This window comes from Pleurodeles waltl, chromosome 3_1 (genome assembly GCF_031143425.1).
Source record: "Pleurodeles waltl isolate 20211129_DDA chromosome 3_1, aPleWal1.hap1.20221129, whole genome shotgun sequence".
NCBI lineage: Eukaryota > Metazoa > Chordata > Amphibia > Caudata > Salamandridae > Pleurodeles > Pleurodeles waltl.
In genome coordinates this window covers 126,830,977-126,850,813 of record NC_090440.1, presented here as the reverse complement: position 1 = coordinate 126,850,813, position 19,837 = coordinate 126,830,977, and the positions used below count along the sequence as shown (strand labels likewise).

The following is a 19,837-nucleotide window of genomic DNA, read 5'->3' as shown; positions in this document are numbered from 1 at the left end:
TCGTTAGTAGTCCCCATATGCCCCCAATGTCCATTGGTTCAGTGACTTAAGGTAGAGGGTTAAGGCGTGACCTAGAAAAGGATTTTGTTTCAACCTTCTTTCTGTCACCATTCTTCTGAATATTCTATGATTAAGGAGTAAAGTTAGATTAATGAGTTCTGAGCAGGTAGTGGGTTGGAGACCAATTTGTGTAAGAATATCTTTTAATTCATCCTCCAACCCTCTTAATACAAGGCAGCTCTTTTTTCTTCGGGACAGCCACTAACTTACTGAATTGTGTACGATAAGGCATCAATACCGTGTTGCCTTAATGAAGGTCCAATAGTTCTCAATCTGATGATGGTTCTATCGAAAACCTTTTCGAATTCTGCTTTAACCCTACCCCAATGGTATAATAAGGGGTTGTCCTCATTTACCAGCTGAGAGGCCCATACTGCTGCATCCCTGCCTAAATGTGAGATAAGGAGAGCCACTTTTGACTGGCGATCTGGAAACACTTGTGGACATACCATAAAATGTAATTGAACTTGAGTTAAAAACCATTGTACTTTATCGTGGTCCCCATAAAAGCACTCCAGCTGAACTAAGGGTACTGGGAAGGAAACTGTAACAGAAACTACAAGTGGCTTACATCACCAGTATCTCTAGCTGTTCTGTCTGTAGTGGTAGGAGTACTGATATTTGCCTCTAAACTAGTTTGCAATTGATTCATTCTAGAAGCTAGAGGAATGGTTGAAGCCCTAGCAGCCAACACGTCTCACTTTAATTTTGCCAGCATAATATATAGGCCCTCATTCTGACCTTGGCGGGCGGCGGAGGCCGCCCGCCAAAGTCCCGCCGTCAGGTTACCGTTCCGCGATCGAAAGACCGCGGCGGTAATTCTGACTTTCCCGCTGGGCTGGCGGGCGGTCGCCTTCAGACCGCCAGCCAGCCCAGCGGGAAAGAGGCTTCCACGATGAAGCCGGCTCGGAATCGAGCCGGCGGAGTGGAAGCTGTGCGACGGGTGCAGTTGCACCCGTCGCGTATTTCACTGTCTGCGCAGCAGACAGTGAAATACATGTAGGGGCCCTCTTACGGGGGCCCCTGCAATGCCCATGCCAGTGGCATGGGCACTGCAGGGGCCCCCAGGGGCCCCGCGACCCCCCCTACCGCCATCCGGATCTCGGCGGTCCGACCGCCGGGATCTGGATGGCGGTAGGGGGGGTCGGAATCCCCGCGGCGGTGCAGCAAGCTGCGCCGCCGCGGAGGATTCAATGGGGCCGCGGTACACTGGCGGGACCCCGCCAGTGGTGCCGGTCCGACCGCGGCTTTACTGCCGCGGTCGGAATCCCCATTGGAGCACCGCCGGCCTGTCGGCGGTGCTCCCGCGGTCCTCCGCCCTGGCGGTCAAAGACCGCCAGGGTCAGAATGACCACCATAATCATCTAAAGAGGCAATCTAGTCAATACTGCTCTAGAAGATTGCAATTACTTTTGTCTGCAATTCTGTCAAGACTACCGATCTTCAGGAACAGTACCACCCATAAGCCCATCTTCCAGCAACTCTGCCTCTGTGTGTAAGCATCCAAAGGAGCAGAGTGCCTAAATGGGGTGGGGAGGGAGATCTGTGAAGAGAAAACGATAACTCAGATAATCACTAGGGAGCATGTAGATATTTAGCAATGGTTCATAGTCTGTACTTATATGTCTTAAATAAACAGTGCATACCATGAACAATTCATAATGTCATCAAAAACCATATATTTCTGTATTTAACCTGGCATGAACCATTCTTAGATAACTACCTTCAACTATCTTCATTAATGTCAGATGCATCAAATGAAAGGTTGCCCTTTAACTTCTGTTCCTGGTATGTTTGCTATGACTCATTACTCAAACAACATCACATAAGGCAAGAATAAGGTTTATTATCAATCTTTTACTCCCATGAAACAAAGAAAGAATGGAATGTATTTTCCACAAGGAATGTTTTACACATACAAGTGAAGACAATAGGTCAGCCTTTCTTAAAAAAAAAAACCCTTAATATTGTGACATCACACAGTCATCTGTGCACGCCTGTGGGGGTTTGGAGTCATTGTAGGTACATATCAACATTACATTCCTGCATGTACTAAATTCTAGGGCACCATACAACACAGTATGTGCATGATGCAACTCTAAAATAAGATTTATGAAGCCACGCTAGACCACCTACATTTTGAGTAAAGCAACACAGTGCAAATTGCAGCTTGCCTTTTTGTGCTCCAGGGAGGCATTCCATGGGTGTTCCATGAGTGTTCCCATGCAACATCTCTGGATTTTGATGCATTCCCAAATTTACCAGAATTGGTAGCGTGGGGAATGCACCAAAAACCTACACCTCCCCAGATGAGGGTAACGAGGAGAGCGAGCTTAATTTCTCCTGATCTTTTCTTCTTTCGCAGGACACACAGAAAGAGGAAAAAGCCTCAGGGTAAGGTTGTTTTTAGGCAAGAAGGTGCCCCTTTCTGCACAAAAACAATACTACATGCAATGGAGGCACTCCTGCACCATGCCCCAATGCACCTTCCCTTGTGGGCTACAAGGCCTAATTAGAGGTTTCAAAATACTTGGCACCTTACCTAAATAGATAATTAGAGCTTTCTGATTTAATATTTAAAGGTAGGGTGCTTCCTGCCAAGAAATGTCATTGTCTGCAGATTCCAAAGCTTCTAGAGTCAGGCTGCACAGTGATGTCTGAATCTGTGTTTTCTATGTCACTCTAGAAGGTAAGAAAATATGTGCTTCAGTCCACAGGAAATATTTAGCTTTCCATGTCACTGATGTATTTCAATGCTCCACATACTATGATCATACTGTAAAGTTAAATACTTCAATTAGGAAGTAGCCAATGTTATCATCTTTAGGGGCATGCACACAATCACTGAGGCCTAGACAGCAGTGCTCAGTGTGAATTTAAAAACCAGCAATAGAAAAAAATGAGGGAGACAACGCAAAAAGAGGCCCTTTTCCAAACTATTCATGTGACTTCACACAGATAATCTTTTACTTCATAGAGTTTCTGGACAAAGGGAGGAAAACAGGGAATGGGAATTCCCTGATCTATCTGCCAGCAAATGAGGGGTTAAATAACTTTTAGCACTTTCACATATTCAGTCTTCCTGGACTCTTCGCCCCTGTCTCTATAAAAGCTCTTGATGGTGGTGTAGAAGGAAAGAGGTGAACTCTTTAAAGGGCCCCACATGGTAAGCAAAGAGTTTGGCTTGCGGTCTTGGCCTTGAGGAGTAATTTTGTCCTGCCAATACAGGCTTCCATCATACTGTTAATTTCTCAACTAACCTCTCTGAGTCCTCAGTGGCAAGACTAAACTCCAACTGCCCTCTCTGAGTCATCAGTTTCTTGACTGCCTTTCAGACAGGACTTTTATTATGTCAGTCTACTTTGTAAGTATTGCACAATGTTGTGCCAGATAGGTGTGATTACATTAGTGGTAAAAACAAATTAAAAACGTCCAGGACTCTTTCAGAACGCATTGAAACCTCCTACCTTTTGGAACATGGAGTAGGAAGAAGAGGAATAGAATAGTTTTTTGATTGCTGAACTACCCCCCAATCTATCTGTTGGAGGAAGTCATACTGAATTATCAAATCACTAGGATAAATTTGTACTGCAAAGGACTTGTTCCAGAAATGCTTGAGACTGTTGCCTAAATTTCCTATAAACGTGCCTTCTCCAGTCAGATGTGTTGGAAAGGATCCAGAACTGAAAAATGCCTGTTCACGTTAGGCAGATTTTAAAAATACTTGTGAAGTGCTGTAAAGTTGTTTTTTGCACATGTTACCAGTCCATACCACCTTTCCAAAAGTATACTACCATTAATACAAATCTATTAGTTCACTGTACATCAACCTATTACTTCAACCTGAACCAAAACGTCCACTGCAACTACTGAAACATCTCTCACATTCACCTTTGCTTCTGAGCTTTGTCTTGTAAGGTAAAAAGGTAGTAGTTTACACATTATTGGTATTTACTAAGAGATACGTATGCTATGTGGTTGTTTCCTAATTAATTTATTACATGTGATAATATCAGTATAACAAACTATTTAACATTTGTTATGGATATTTTTTGGATGTGGGTAATGTTTGTATTTTGTTGTAATAGAATATATTTTATTTAACAATTACTTGTACTATCACTACATTTTTTACTTTATTTGGTTCTATTTAAGGTTGGGGGTTCCTACTTGACGTTATTTTACTTTAGTTAAATTTAAATGAATTAATTTTAATATAATTAGGCATTTAACCTACTCCTTTTAGGTCCCCTCTTTTTAATATAATGTAAATTAAGCAACTGTAATTTAAATTCATGCCATCAATATTGATATAGCTACATACTTAATTTTGTTCATAAAATAGGGGCCTCTGTATGAATTTACAGATGTTGTATGTCAAGGTGCATTGTTTAGGGATGACAGATACCAGACATTCGTCAAAAACTGGCAGAAATCCCTTGGGCTCTATTTAGAGTATTTAAATTACTACACACTTTAAAAAGGCCCTGAGCAATAACCTATTTATATGCTCATTTCTCCTGTATCTTCTGAAATCCTGTGTGAAAAGGTGAGCTAGTTGAATTTGCATATCAAGGAGGGACAGCTCTTCCTGTAAATTTACATTACTTATAATATACATCCTTCCCTCGAGCCTTTAGTGTGGGGCTAGTGATAGTGTGTCTGTACTAAGATGGAGGTCTCTAAGTGCTGCATGAGTAAGTATTATATATGGTAATGGCTTCAATGTTAGAGGCAGATAACTTTATGGATCTACTGCTCACTTCATTGATGTTCTTCCTTTCAGTCAATGTTCACCGAGGACTCGCTTTGACATGTGTGTGTGCCCTGCCAATAAAACATTGTTTGCTACACACATGAACAGTTTCATAGGTTTGTATACAACATGTTTGGTTGTGATTTAGGAGTGGGTATAAAAGTTTAGTTATAGAAAGAGGATACCCTTTGTAATTGTGCATTTGTTGCTCTTATGCATGTCATGAAAATGAATTATCCTTGTCAATTCAATGTATTTATTTCCTGATTTGGAGCTCCAAAGAGATCCACATATACAAAAAACCATCATATACAATAAATAGAATGGAAATATAATCAAAGTAAAATATGAAAGCTGCGTTATCTATAAAAGTCACTACATACAGATCACTACCTAACAGTCAGGTATTACAGAACCATTACCGTTCAATACTTAGATTTATAAAAGCAACAATCATAAAAGAAAACTTCTGTAAAGTGACTTTGATTCTCAACCCCTCTAGCCTATTTCACAGTGATGATCCTATAAAATGCATTGCAATATGTAAAATGATAGATCAATTAGAAAATACATTCTTATTACATTCCCCAAACAATAATACGATCAATATATATTGAAAAATATCTTAAAATCTGAAGGTCCTAGATCAGAGTATATTATTCCGTGGCCTATACAAGGATTCTGACACCTTACCTACCGAGTGAGTATCAAGATGGGTTGTCTGTAAAATTCGATACATCCAGACTACTGCCCAACAGACTTATGTTACAAAGTCAATACCATACCATTCTGCTGTATATAAAGTGCATCAGCCCTAGGATAAAAACCTCTGAAAAGTGCACATGAATCTCAACCCCACTGGCTTATTTCACAGTTTATTATCCTATAAAGTGTAATGTGCAAAAGGATGGTTCATTAGGAAAAAACATTCTTATTACAACCGCTAATGAATGATAACATCTTAAAAGTCCTAAAAGAGAATATTTCATTCAGTTGGTTATACATAAATTCCAAAACCTCTCCTGTTGAGTGAATGTTAAAATTCAAATAAAGCGGTTTCAGCCATTTTTTCCTCAATATAGCTAAAGAGGGACAAGTTATCTTTGTCAGACCAGAGCTTTAGTTTTGGATCTACATAGTATACAACATCAAACTTATTTGCTTGATGTTGTTTCCACTTCCCATGTGTGCTTACATGAAAATGTGTCATTATTTCTAGGCTAGCAATTCTGCAATCACAATGTTCAGTGATGTGGATTTTATTCATTGTATTCATTCCTTTTCATGCTGAAGCATTTATAACTACAATAATTTTTCAAAATATTTTCAGGTGTCCTGTTTGGTGTACTCTGCACAACCATGGCTGTAGTCGCATCATTTATGGGTGGAGTTGTTCAGGTATAAATTTCATTTTCTATATTGATGCTTTTTTTCTGCAATTATATTACTCTTACAAAAACATAATACTGTCTGAAAGGTGTTTCAAATGTAATGTGCTAATCAATAACCTCCATAAACTGAGAGTGGAGGGTAAAAGAAGAAGGTAGACAATGATAGAGCTGAACATCCTCATAGCAAGACAGAGTGCAGCACATAGGTAGACACAGCTATCAACGGGCAAATGTATCTTTAGATATGATCAGTCAATTTAGGACTGGGCATTTTAATAGCTTACTGCGTTATTTCTTGTAGCTTAATTGTACCTTCTATCACATTTTTTAAACTTTCTCCTAATGCTTTACCTTGCCTTTTCAGCCAAGCCACCAAAGGTGAGCCAAGAATGACCTTAGTGACTAGAAGAAAGGTTTTGAGGTCATATTTATGATTCAGGCTTCTGGTGGCATAGAATATACTTCAGTTATGTTTGGGAATCTAAATAAGTAGGTACTAAAATATACCCCACAATCCCAATTTGGGAATACATTTCTAGTACCTATTTTACTAACACATCCATTAGTGGAATCTTCACATGGATGTTTTTTTCCAGAAAACACAGTATATCCAAAACAGGTAGTGGCATTGAGGTGGATGAATGTGTGACATCTGGCAGAAAACAGAACATTTGGCCAATTGTCTGACACTGCCTTACAGGACCATGGTGGATAAAATCTGGAGAAAACTCTCGACAGCCCTATTTCTCAAAATCAGAATGTGTTCCTGGTCAATTTCAGTTGAAACTATGGCTATTGTCATGAAGACTGAACATGCTCACCATAGTTTGTCAATTGCCATAAAACTTAGTGACTGCAAAATTAAAATTTGATGTGAATGCTTTGAGGTGATTTTCCTCAGCATGGCTACATCATCTGGGGTGGTGAAAATTTTCTTGGATTTCTCTTTTTTAATAATTCTGTTTATTGATTTGAGTGTCAGTGCAAAGCAACACCAAAAAGCAAAGAAGAGCATTATACACTGCAATACAATGAGCATAGCTTTGGCAGTAGCAGTATTGTAGCCAATGAGGTCTAACCGAGGTGCGATTATTGGTTATTGAAAACTTGCAATCGCTGTTGCACTTTGTTGGATGTGCAAAGTCACCCATTTTTACTAGTGCTCCAGAAATGTTTGTATTACACTATACAAAGTGGACAGGAGTGCAGAAGTGCCATTAGTGTTAGTGTACACAGGGAGAACTTATTTTATTCTGCTGCTAACTGAGGAAATAGCGACAACTGTTGGGGAATTTTAAAAAAAGCTTTTAAGGTGGACATTTTAATACTTGTAATCACATTGTTGCACTTTGCTGGATGCACAGAACCGCCATTTTTGTTAGCGTTCCAGCTTAATTTGGGTTTACAATATAAAATGTGGACAGGTGTGTGGACACACACAGGAGGCACACCAATGGCGCACCAAAGACATGCCAAAAGCAAACCTGTGTGTCAGTCTGTGCCTAATGGGTAGAGGGACCAGGACCCCTGTTCTCCCACAGGTAAGCAATCAAATGTATTACCCTCACCAATTACCGGCACTAAGAGAGAATACCAATGTTGGCTGCCACCATTCCATTCACCCTAGTAATGGTGACAACCCATGAAAACAGTGTCCCTTTTCCCTTCTCATAAAGATTTACCTCAAGAAATACACCAATAAGAAAGGTAGGTACCATAAGTTCCTAATTTATTGCAGCTCACCGATGAGCCACAAGTTAGATCTCTTTGCCCTTATTGAGCAAAAAATACTGGACCTAGCTCAATTCTGATTCAGGGCCAGACTATGTGCAAGGCCTGCCACCAGGATACTATATCCTGTGGAAAGGCTGCAAGAATAAGAAGGGTGGAGGGATAGAGATGATATTTAATGAAGAATACAGATGTAATATCGAACCCACACTCATCCCTGACAATGAAAGTTTGATCTTTGAAATCACTTTCTTACCTATCTCTACCTTCTTCAAAATATTACTGTATAGACCACCTGACTCTGGTGTTAATTTTCTCCTCTCACTCCCTGAAGTAACCACAAACCTAGCTAGCACCAGAGAACATTTCTCCATTCTGGTTCAAATTAGAGGCCTTCTAAAGGATTTACTTGCCATCCAGCTATCACAAAGGTTGACAGGACATACCCACAAGAAAGGCATCTTTTAAATCTCATCTTTTTTATTGACAATATGTTAAAAGTGTTAAAACCTCTCCCGCTCTCTTGTTCTGATCATTTTCTGATCCCATTGACTCAGGAATATTTTTCTGCGGCCTTAACCTCCATCCTAGTCAGCTCGAAAGACTGATAATGGTTTACATTTCTAGTCAAAGTATGGAAATATGCACTGAGGGATTCAAGACCACCACTCAGGCTAGATGAGACATTGGTAAATGATAAGATCTTGCAGTGGTTTGAATCTACACTTGATCAAGTTATTCCCATAAAAACTCACACTAGACGAGCGAAAGACAAATCGGAACAATGGTATACTCCCAGTCTCTGAAAGCCTAAACAAGGACGTCAAAGAGCAGAAAGAATCCGGGAAGAGATTATGGAGAGATAAATAAGCAGAAATACTGGGATACTATCAGAATCTACCATATGGAGATGAAAATGCACAGAGTGCATATTTTGAGGGAAAAACGCCTGCACTGCCAATTCATCACGCAAGATGTTTGGAATAGCAAAACACCTGCTTGAACCTTCTTCAATGGGTTCTGCTTTGGGACACTCATCCTCATAGTGTAACAAATTGGCCAACTCTTTCTTAAAAGAAATTCAGAACATTTATCAATCAGCCCTCTAAAACTGGCAATAATAGGTCTAAGGATGTCCTGCCTGGCACAAGTCTGTACTCCTTGAATGTGATTCCTCACATGACACTGGACAGTCTCACAAATATCATGAGTAAAATCAAGTCTACTTCTCCCAAAGATCTGGTTCCCCCACGTATCCTAGCCAGAGTAACAGATGAGATACTCCCCACTCTGCTAGAAATGGTGACTCTCTCCCTAACTACAGGCTGTGTCCCTAAGGCATGGAAACATGCCATGTTCAAAGTTAAAAAAGGCCAATCTGGACCCTCTCAATCTGGGACATTATTGCCCAATTTCTCTGCTTCCAGGGATAGGTATAACTCTAGCAAAACATGTGAATCTTATGTAGTCAGGGTTTCTGGAAAATCATGAGATTTTACATGACATCTGTTAGACCTGACAGTCTTAGGGTGGTCACCCCTAACATTTTGCCTGTCTCCCTCCACTTTTTAGATATTGTTTTTGCTGGTTTTCAGACTCTGCTCACTTTACCACTGCTAACCAGAGCTAAAGTGCATATGCTATCTCCCTTTAAACATGGTAACATTGGATCATACCCAATTGGACTATTTGATTTACTTATAAGTCCCTAGTACAGTGCACTATATGTGCCCGGGGCCTGTATATTAAATGCTACTAGTGGGCTTGCAGCACTGATTGTGCCACCCACTTTAGTGGTTAAGGGTCTTCCTGCACATAAGCAATAATTTCTAAATTACACTTTGGCACTTCTGTGTGTGCTGCACCATTAGTGATTGTTTATGTGCAGGAAGGGACACCTTCCCACACATAAACAATCACGCCCCTCAACGCAGACATCCTTGCACGATGATGCAAGGATGCCTGCGTTGGAAGCTAAATTTAGCGCCAGTGCAGGGGACAACACAGGGGTGCGCCGTATTCAATTACATACAGAAGGATCCTGCCTTGTGAAAATGGTGGAGGGCGGTGCTGCCAATTTTGCCGCAGCATCACGATCCATCATTTTTCTTTAACTATGGGCCTTAGTGTAATGGCTGTAGGGCCCTTGAAGGATGTAGGGTGAGCCCCCTATATATGGATCACATTTAAAAAACCCTGGGATGCATGACTTGTCTATCCATTAGGTAGGTGGGTTCAGTTAGTGGATGGTTCATGCAGTAGTGCAACCCAGTAGTACTTTTGAATGTCTGGAAGGGCAATGCCTCCATCATACCACAGCCATGTAAATTTGAGGAGGGCGATTCAAGGCAAAGCCCTGTTCCAGAGCAGCAATTACCCCTCAAATTCAATTTCTGTGAAGTAGGATCCTAGGCCTGAATAAGGGGTATTGTATAGTGCATACATAAAGTGAGGTGGTGTCATCATTTTGAGGAGGGCTGTTCTGCTCTTTAGTGAGAGAGGCAATGCTCTCTAGTGCTGGCGATATTGTCCGAGTGTGTGAGTGGAAGAGCTAGGTTTCAAATGTAGAACCCATTGGGATCTTCAGTGACATAGATTCCATAATATCGGAAACCCTCTCGAACTACCCTGGCCTCACAATTGTGAGGTAGCCATGGCACGTCTCCATGGCCAATTTATATTAAGGATTGTTTCCAATTAATAATGGCCAAATTGAGTGAATATTTACATGAGCCTATCTATGGTCAGTGTTGGGTCAGATACATTTACCAAGATGTTATCTGCTTAAAGGGAGATTTTATCCTTCCAGTCTTTTATCCATTGAAGTTTGTGAACTAAAGTGTCCTGTCAGATCCAAGCAGCTAGTGGTTCAAAAATGAGAGCAAACATTAAAGGTGAAAGTGTACAATGTTGACGGGTCCCACGTCAGAGGGGAAACACAGGGGACACCCCAACCCGTTCATTGTAACTTGGTCAAAGGGCTCAGTATAGAGGAGCTTCACCCAAATCCGGAATCACAGTCCAAAACTCATCCTGCGTAGCACCTTAAATAGATATGATCATTCCCAGTACTGTAGGACATCCTAGTGTTTAGAAAGAGCACAAAGACAACTTTTTTAAAGGAGTCAAAGTGTCCCAGGACCCCATGAAGGCATAGTAGATTGTGAGCCATGTTTCATTCCTCTCATGAAGCTGGACTGATCAGGGTGTATGCAAGTCATCACTGCCTGTAGTAGGCATGTGGCCTGAAGTCTAGCTAATATTTTGACATCCACGTTCAGTAATGAGAAGGACTTCTGTGAGGCACACTCCTCAGGTGGTTTATCCTCCTTATGTATGATCACTATATTGGATAGCCTTTAATCCTTGGGAAGTGATCCTGAAACGTGACTTTCCCTGTAAATTTTAAGCAGGTAGGGAACGATTTAGGGTGCTGTATGTTTTTAGAGTTCATTGGGGATCCTGTTAGACCCTACTTCTTCCCTAGAACTTAACTCTTGTATTGCCTTAACTATTTCCTACTCCATTGTCACGATTAGTCAGCAATTCATGCAATTTTTCTGCTGTAACAGTGGTGACTTGTGAGTTTAAGCTGGCATAATAGTTGGAAAAGGCTGTTGTGACTTCCTGTCTCCCCCATACCCGCTCTCCACTATCGGTCTCTGTAGGAAGCTGGTTCTGTACATACTAAATAAAAATGAGATATAGGGCCTGATTCTAACTTTGGAGGACGGTGTTAAACCGTCCCAAAAGTGGCGGATATACCACCTACCGTATTACGAGTCCATTATATCCTATGGAACTCGTAATACGGTAGGTGGTATATCCGCCACTTTTGGGACGGTTTAACACCGTCCTCCAAAGTTAGAATCAGGCCCATAGTGTGCACAGAGTCCAGGGGTTCCCCAAGAGGCTTGACAGAGGCAATAATTGATGATACTCTATTTGATGTAGTGTGGTCGAGCATTTAGGCTTATCAGAGGGTAGGGTTAAGCATTTATTGTCCACACACAAACAATAAGTGAAAACACGCACTCAATGACTTAACTCCAGGCCAATAGGTTTTTATATAGAAAAATATTTTTTGGTTTATTTTTAGAACCACAAGATTCATTTTGCAGGTAAGTACATTAAATGAAAGGTCCTTTTCATAGTAATACTTAGGACTTTGAATATAATTAATATTGTACACAGTTTTCTTTACAATGGCAAAAATCTATTTTAAAAGTGGACACTGCAATTTTCAACAGTTCCTGGGGAGGTAAGTAAATTACAGTTTCTGAGGTAAGTACCACACTTACGGGTTAAGCCCTTGGGGCATAGATAGTCCACCGTTAGGGGTTCAAAGCAACCCCAAACACCCAGCACCAGCAACACAGGGCCGGTCAGGTGCAGAGGTCAAACAGGAGCCAAAATAACGTGGGCACCAATGAAGACAGGCAGTATTCCAGTTCCAGTCTGCTTGCAGGTAAGTACCTGTGTTGTTAGAGGGCAGACCAGGGGTGTTTGGAGGAGTACTGGAGGGGTCCCAAGTAGGCACAAAAAACACACCTTCAGCAGCACGGGGCGGCTGGATGCAGTGTGCCGACAGGGCATCGGGTTCTCAATAGAACTCTATGGAGGGACCCGGGGGTCACTTAGTCGCTGCAGGCAGGGCACGGGGGCCTCTCGGGCAAGCCACTGACTGGGTAAGGGTGAGGGCCGTCTGCTGGTCATTGCTGCACTGATGGTCGGTTTCTCACAGGCCTGGAGGCTGCGAGTGCAGTGCTTCTCCAGCTGTCAGATTTCTTCGTCCTGGGCAGTAGCGGTCAGGGGGGTTTCCTCTGCAGGCGTCTTTGTGGGGTTGCAGAAAGGTCAGCCCAGGGTGGACACATCGGGGGCATCAGGTGCAGAGTAGTTAGACTCATGCTTCAGGAGTGAGGTGGGAGTCCCTTTAAAGTTAGTTTCTTGGTCTTCTTTTTGGACAGGTCCTCTGTCCATGGGAATTTCCCTGGTGGCTTTTCAGGGGGTGGCTGGTCCTGCAGGACGTGTTGGTTTTTTTCTTGCAGCTTTTCGAAGTAGGAGACGGGCCGGTAGGGCTGGGGCCGAGTCAGTTAGTGTCTCCTTCTCTTCTCTGATGGTTTTTCAGCTCAGCAGTCCTTCTTCTTTCTTGAGGTTGTCAGGAATCTTATGATCTGGGTTCAGAGTTGCTGGTGTTAGGGTCAGGGGACATTTGCCAATGGCTACTGTCCCTGAGGGTGGCTACACCTCTTGTGCCTACTCCCTCTGGGGAGAGGGGCACATTCCTATCCCTATTGGTCCTATTCCTCCAAAGCAAGATGGAGGATTTCTCAAGGAGGAGGTCACTTCTGCTCTGGTCACCTTGGGATGGACCTGGCTGGAGGGGTGACTCCTCCTTGTTTTTCTCATTATCACTCTGGACTTGCTGCCAAAAGTGGGGCTCGTCTGGGGGGCGGGTATCTCCACTGGCTGGAGTGCCCTGGAGACATTGTAACAACAGGCCTGAGCCTTTAAGGCTCACCACCAGCTGTTACAGTTCCTGCAGGAGGGAAATTTGAAGCACCTCCACTCAGTGCAAGCTTTGTTTCTGGCCCCCGAGAGCACAATGGCTCTCACCCCAGGGGGTCAGAAACTTGTCTCTCAGTGGCAGGCTGGCCCAGACTAGTTAGTCCTCCACTGAAGGATTAGATAAAATACCGGTGGCATCTCTAAGATGCCCTCTATGTGCATTTTTTAATAAATCCAACGCTGACATCAGTGTGGGCTTATTATTCTGAGAAATTTGATAACGAACTTCCCAGTATTTAGTGTAGCTATTATGAAACTGTGGAGTTTGTTGTGACAAACTCTCAGACCATATACTTAATATGGCCTCACTGTACTAACAATGTCTAAGGATGGACTTAGACAGTATAGGGGCATATTGCTCATGCAGCTATGCCCTCTCCTGCGGTATAGTTCACCCTGCCTTAGGGCTTTAAGGTCTGCTAGAGGAGTGACTTACCTATACCACAGGCGGTGTTTTATGTGCATGGCACCCTGAGGGGGATGCCATGTCGACTTTGCCTTTTTCTCCCCACCAACACACACAATCTGCAATGGCAGAGTGCATGTGTTAGGTGAGGGGCTCCTAAGGGTGGCACAACACATGCTGCAGTCTTTAGAGACCTTCCCTGATCACAGGGCCCTTGGTATCACTGGTACCTTTTAGAAGGTACTTATCTGCACGCCAGGGGTGTGCCAATTGGGGAAACAATTGTACATTTTTAGTGAAAAAACACTGGTGTGGGGCATGGTTAGCAGGGTTCCAGCACACTCTCAGTCAAGTCAGCATCAATATCAGGCAAAAAGTTGGGGGTAACTGCAACAAGGAGCCACTCTCCTAAAGTCTGTATCTCCAAATACTCAGCAGTTAGCTCTTTCACCCTTATCAAGCGCTTCCAGGCTCTGTCCCCAACCTTGCAGATGTGGCATTGTGCAGCACAATAGCTGGTTTTGGCTGCATTAGGAGCTATGTCTCTACATTCCCTTTGTTTAAGGCTTAATACATGCTGAGCATACAGGCTGAGCATCTCCGTCTGGTTGGCTAACAAGCTTGTCCTCTAACTTTTTTATTTCATGTTCTGTTGTCTCTAGTTGCGTCCTCTTGTCTTTTATATGGCCCAGGATTAACAAAAGGCCTTGTCCCTTTTTACAGTTTTATATGCTTCCCACAAGCTTTTTGCAGAGTCCACTGATACCTCATTTTCCTTAAAGTAGTGCTCCATGGCCACACCCAGACCCATTTTATTTGGAGTATCTTGAAATAACAGGGATTTAGTGTTATGTCACATCTAGTCATGTGACCTGGGAGCCCATAGATCACCGGCACTTGTGAGTGGTCTGACGTTCCCCTGGCTAAATGGTGGGTCTCGCTAAAGAGGTAGACAAAATGTGGGAGTGTAATAGCATAATCAATATATAAAAGAGTAGAACATGTATTGTTTTGTTGTTGGGTTAAGAAAATTCCATACATCCATAAGCTCAAGAGCTGAGTGAAAATATGCTAGTGGGCAGTGAGGGGTTCCTGTTAATCTCAAGGGTATTCTATTAATCTGACCATTGAGTGCTAATTTTAAGTCATCCACAAGCAATAATTTTCCCTCAGTTCTGGGAGTATAATGTCTTGGAGCCATGGAGGCATGTAAACTGACATTAACCGGCTGGTCTCCCCTCAATCAAGCTATTCCTGCATATCAGCCTTGGGGGTCTGATCAGGTGTGTTGGATATTTAATGGTAGAGTTTTGCATATAAGGATGCCGCCCACTCCTGAACATGTGGTATATACTGCTTGGGCAGTGATTTTGTATTCTCATCTATTCAGGGCTTGATATATGTTCACTTTGAGGTGGGTCTCCTCAAATAGAACTAAGTCGGGTTGTGCCTCTTAACATAGTATAAAACCATTCTGCGTTTGTTTTTATTTCCAAGTCCATTAACATTCAGGGAGAGTATTTTAATAGATGCTTCTGTCATCGGCTTGTTATCTCTGGGCCTTCAGCGGCCTGTCTAGGTGACTAATCCTGGATGGACTATGGTCTCTGGGGATGAGTCTCTCCCTTGGGAGTGGATCACAGATTGTTTGAGGTGTATATTAGCAGTACTGTCATTTTACACTCAATGCAATCACAACAACAAAAACCCCATAACTAACTTCTGTCCCTCCCTCCCTGCATGGCAAACCTCAAACTGTCCACCCCTCTAACTCTGCAAAGTTACTGTCGCCTCAATACATTACATCAATAATGGATGGCTATTACTAACATCTGCCATTTAGCCACCTGCTATTCCCTGAAGAAATTAGAAATGTTGCTGAGATTGCTTTTCATTTCCAGTGCCCACTTCATGTCCATGTTGTTCACCCTCCCTTCTAGTCGAAGGTGAATCAGGCCCCATTGGCAGCTGTAGCATAATGAAGTCTCATATTGACAAGAAATCTTGTTGCAGCAGGGGATAGATCCCATCAGGCCCTCCTCCACTGGAATCCATGTTCTTTCATCCCAGGATCTCTGCTTTGGTGAGGTGGGATGTTGTTCTTGCACGGCTTCTGTATTCTCTGGTGTCTCAGACTGGTCAATGTATCACCATTTCTGTCCCACTCTAGGCCCTTACTTAAGACCCCATACTGTCCTCTAGCCATCTAGCCAATCCCAAACATCTTCGACCCTTTCAAAGTGCCAGGTCTTGCCCTCTGCCACAATTATCAGCTTTTCTGGGAAAATCATTGAGCATTTTATCTCTTGCTCTCTCAAAGCCCTCTTGACCTCCAAAAAACTGCACCTACATCATTGAACCTTCAACGTAGTCTGGAAAGAAGGTTATGACCACATTTTCATAGGAAAGTGGTGTAGCAGTGCATACCATCTGCAAGATGACATCACAGTTACAGTAATTAAAGATCCAAGCTTTAATTGGTTAGGGGGGTGCTCCCAATTTAGGTGGTGTGCCTGGAACTCGGTGGGTCTGCTCCACCAAGCAGTAATTGTAGAGTCCTCTAACCTGCATCTTTATGAGGCTGGGATCTTCTATGAAGAGATTGAGGGCCGGCCCCTCAGAGCTCTCCAAGACCCCAAAATTCACATGTTGTTTCATCTGGAATGGCCCTCGACATCTTCCATTTGGTCCTCAAACACTTTTGTGGCTACTCCCAGTTTGATGACTTTGGTCTTCAGTGTCAAATTTTCAGTCTGGAGAGTGGTGGTGGTATGTGTCATTCTGGCTCACATATTTCGGAGATCAGCTCTAATCAAGGTGACACAGAGTAAATTTTGCTTTCTAAGGATGTGTGCACTCTGGTGATCACTGCCATAATGTCCTGGAGTGTGATTGGCTCCTCTTCCACATAGGGCTGCGTTGTGGCTGGTGGCATTGTGTGGACCCTCTCATTGTTGGCGGGTAGCACGTATTTCTCCAATTTTGTTTGATGGGTGGTGCGGGCTCCTTTTCCCCCATCATTATTGTCAGTGTTGAGGGTGATTCAGATTTAATTGCTTAGTGCTGTGTATCTGGGGGCATAAGGGAGGATCCCCCGTATTCCTTTCCTCCTGCTGGGGGGCGATTGGAGTCTACCCTGCGGCCTGTCAAGTTTCCTGGTGCCCATCCTCTCCCTGCAGAAAACCACCATTTCTAACGTGGGTGTGTGTGTTCTCCTTCTAGCTGGGCACAAGGGTACATGGTAATCTCTGCTAACTGCTTATCGGAGCACTGTCTCTGGGTGGAAGAAGCCATTTGTGGTGCACCGCAGCAATCTCCAATGTAAAGAAGTCTTAGCCACCAAGGGCTAAGGCAAGGCTCTGACTGTGGCAGTGGGAGGTTTCTCTTGGAGCCTCATGGTTGGGATGTTTATTGTAACCCACTGCTTACTCCCTGTGCTCACCTCCCATTAAAGAGGGAATGTAAGCTTGGCTGTGTCGGGGTTCAAATAATGGTATGTATGTTTAGGGATTAGTTCAGTGGGTTGCAGGGGCCGCTCTTAGAAATGGCCTTCTTCCCTGGCGGCTGGGCATACTTATTCTTGGATTTCTCAGTCAATGACCTATGAAGACACTTCCCAATACCAGAATATGGGCTCTACACCATAAACATGGCAGAGTGCAATTTACATAAAGCTATATGTTCTGTAAAATAAGGACAGTTCTTTCATGAAGATTAGAGAATGAAGTAAGCTTAGAATGTAAATGTCATGTTATATTGATTTATATAGTGCACAAATCACCAAAGAAGGTATCAAGGCATTTGGGCATGTGTGGAGGTGTATGGTCCCAGGGTGCTTATCCCAGGGTACAGTCAGGTCTTCAACTTCTTGTGGATCCAAAGGAGAATCCCCCTGGGGAGCAATATAGTTTGCAGAGCCTGGATACCCTCACGAGTGAGCTGGGCTTTACAAATCCTAATTGATTGACTGTAAAAGTGAGGAGGAGGCTTTGGTGTGTTAATGAAGGTCATTCCATGTCTTGGCTGGTACCTAGGGGAATGAGTGACCTCCAGTTTTGCTTTTGCTGTTGCAGGGAATGTGTGTGATGTAGAATGAGGAAGAGCGTATGTGACTGGTGGGTTATTGAGAGCATATGCAGCTGTTCAGATATGTTGGTCCTTTGTTGTATAGGGCTTTGTATGTGCTTGAGAAGTTTGAATTGGCTGTGCTTGCGAATGGGGACCGAGTACATTTTCCTGAGGTGTGGTTTTGTTGTGGGTGTGACATTGGAGATTGTGGATGAATCTTGTAGCAGTGTTCTAGATGGCCTGGAGTCTGTGTAGGAGTTCTTTGGAGAGGGTGTTGCCATAGTCCAGCCTGCTGGTAATGAGTGTTTGTGTGACGGTCCATCTGAAGTTTCTGAGGCAAACATTTGATTATTTTTCACAGCAAGCGTTGGATATGGAAGTAGGCGGTGACCATTATATTGACTTGCACCATCATGTTGTCATCAAGATTGGTCCCTTGATCTCTTGAGTGGTCTGTGTGTGTTGGTCCTTGCTCTGGTGGCCACCAGATAGAGTCCCATGGGGAGGTCTTGTTGCCTAAAAAACAGCACTTCCCTCTTGTTAGAGTTGAGCTATAGACAGGTGATTCACACCCGTGGTTGTGCAGTTGGTGGTTGTTTTGTCAGTTAGGGAGAGGATGAGCTGGGTGTCATTGGCATACGAGAAGGTGATGATGTCTTGATGCTGGCGAGTTGTATCATGTATATGTTGAAAAGGGTAGGACTGATTGATGATCCCTGTGAGACTCTGCACAGCAGTTTCTTGGTCTCTGATGTGAAGGGTGGTAGCCTGACCCTTTGGACTTTTTCCTTGTGGAAGGAACAGATCCAGCTGAGAGAATATTCATGTGGGCAAATCTTGTGGATGAGGGCTGCTATTTCTCAGTCTAGGATGATTCAAATATCATGGTGGTCCCAATAAGTGCTGTTTCAGTGATGTGGTACTTTCCGAATCTTGACTGAGTGTTGTCTAGAAGATGGTGAAGTTATAGGTGGGATGTAAAGCACATATTGATGGCCTTCTCAATCACATTGACTGGATAGGGAAGCAGGGAGATGGGTCGAAATTTTCTCTGTTGATTCAGGTCAACTGTGGGCTTCTTGAGGTGGATTTTCTTTTTGAAAGTTTTCATTCACCAAGGAAAGTGACAGCTGTGATGGAGGTCTTGAGGATGTGGGTTAGGGTGGTGCTGATTGGCGATGGTCACAGGTTGTAGATGTAGTGGGGCATGGTCTGTTAGTCCACAGAATTGCTGTTGTGTCACTTCTACTGAGGATGCAAGAGGTGTTTTTTAAATGTCAGCAGGCATATTCACACTAAAATTCATGATAACATTAGACCAAATTGCCCATTTTATGAGAACTCAATTCCAAAATGAGTAACTTCCACTTTGACTAAACACATATCTTATCCAGAGTAACCACCACTGCCTCAAATAGAATGCTTATGGTCATCTCCTGGCTGAAAAAAAGACTTGGTATAGCCATACATTGAAGATGTACAGATGCAAATAAAAACATATATAATCCACGATGGGGAAAGATATTGTTGTTTACCACTGTTTACATTAGGGGAGAAGGTCTGGAGAAGGCCTGGGGGCATGCGAATTTCATGTTCTTAAATGGGTTGAAAAGGAGGGGTTCTTCATATTTGGCCTTATGTCAATTACTGATGGCAATAACTAAAGTCTGCTGCAGATCTTTGCTGGCTAACATGATTCAAAGAATCAAAATAAGGGCCTGATTACAACCTTGTCGGATGGGATACTCCGTCATGGAGCATCCCATCTGCCAAGTTCATAATCAGGCCCTAAGCCTCATGAGCTACTGATCAAACAGCTCCAAACTGTCACAAACTATCCACTCACTAGAGAGAAAA

At 43.0% G+C, this 19,837-nt stretch overlaps 1 protein-coding gene and 1 pseudogene across 2 annotated transcripts in view; both read left to right on the top strand.

Moving 5' to 3' along the window:
* LOC138283831 (sodium-coupled monocarboxylate transporter 2-like) overlaps positions 1-19,837 on the top strand; it is a 197,056-nt gene that overhangs the window by 148,185 nt on the left and 29,034 nt on the right. For both annotated transcript variants that reach the window (XM_069221959.1, XM_069221958.1), the window contains exon 10: positions 6,147-6,214. In XM_069221959.1, coding sequence (XP_069078060.1) covers positions 6,147-6,214 — 68 coding nt within the window. The remainder of the gene's footprint in view (positions 1-6,146; positions 6,215-19,837) is intronic.
* LOC138286210 (U4 spliceosomal RNA) lies at positions 7,247-7,404 on the top strand (annotated as a pseudogene).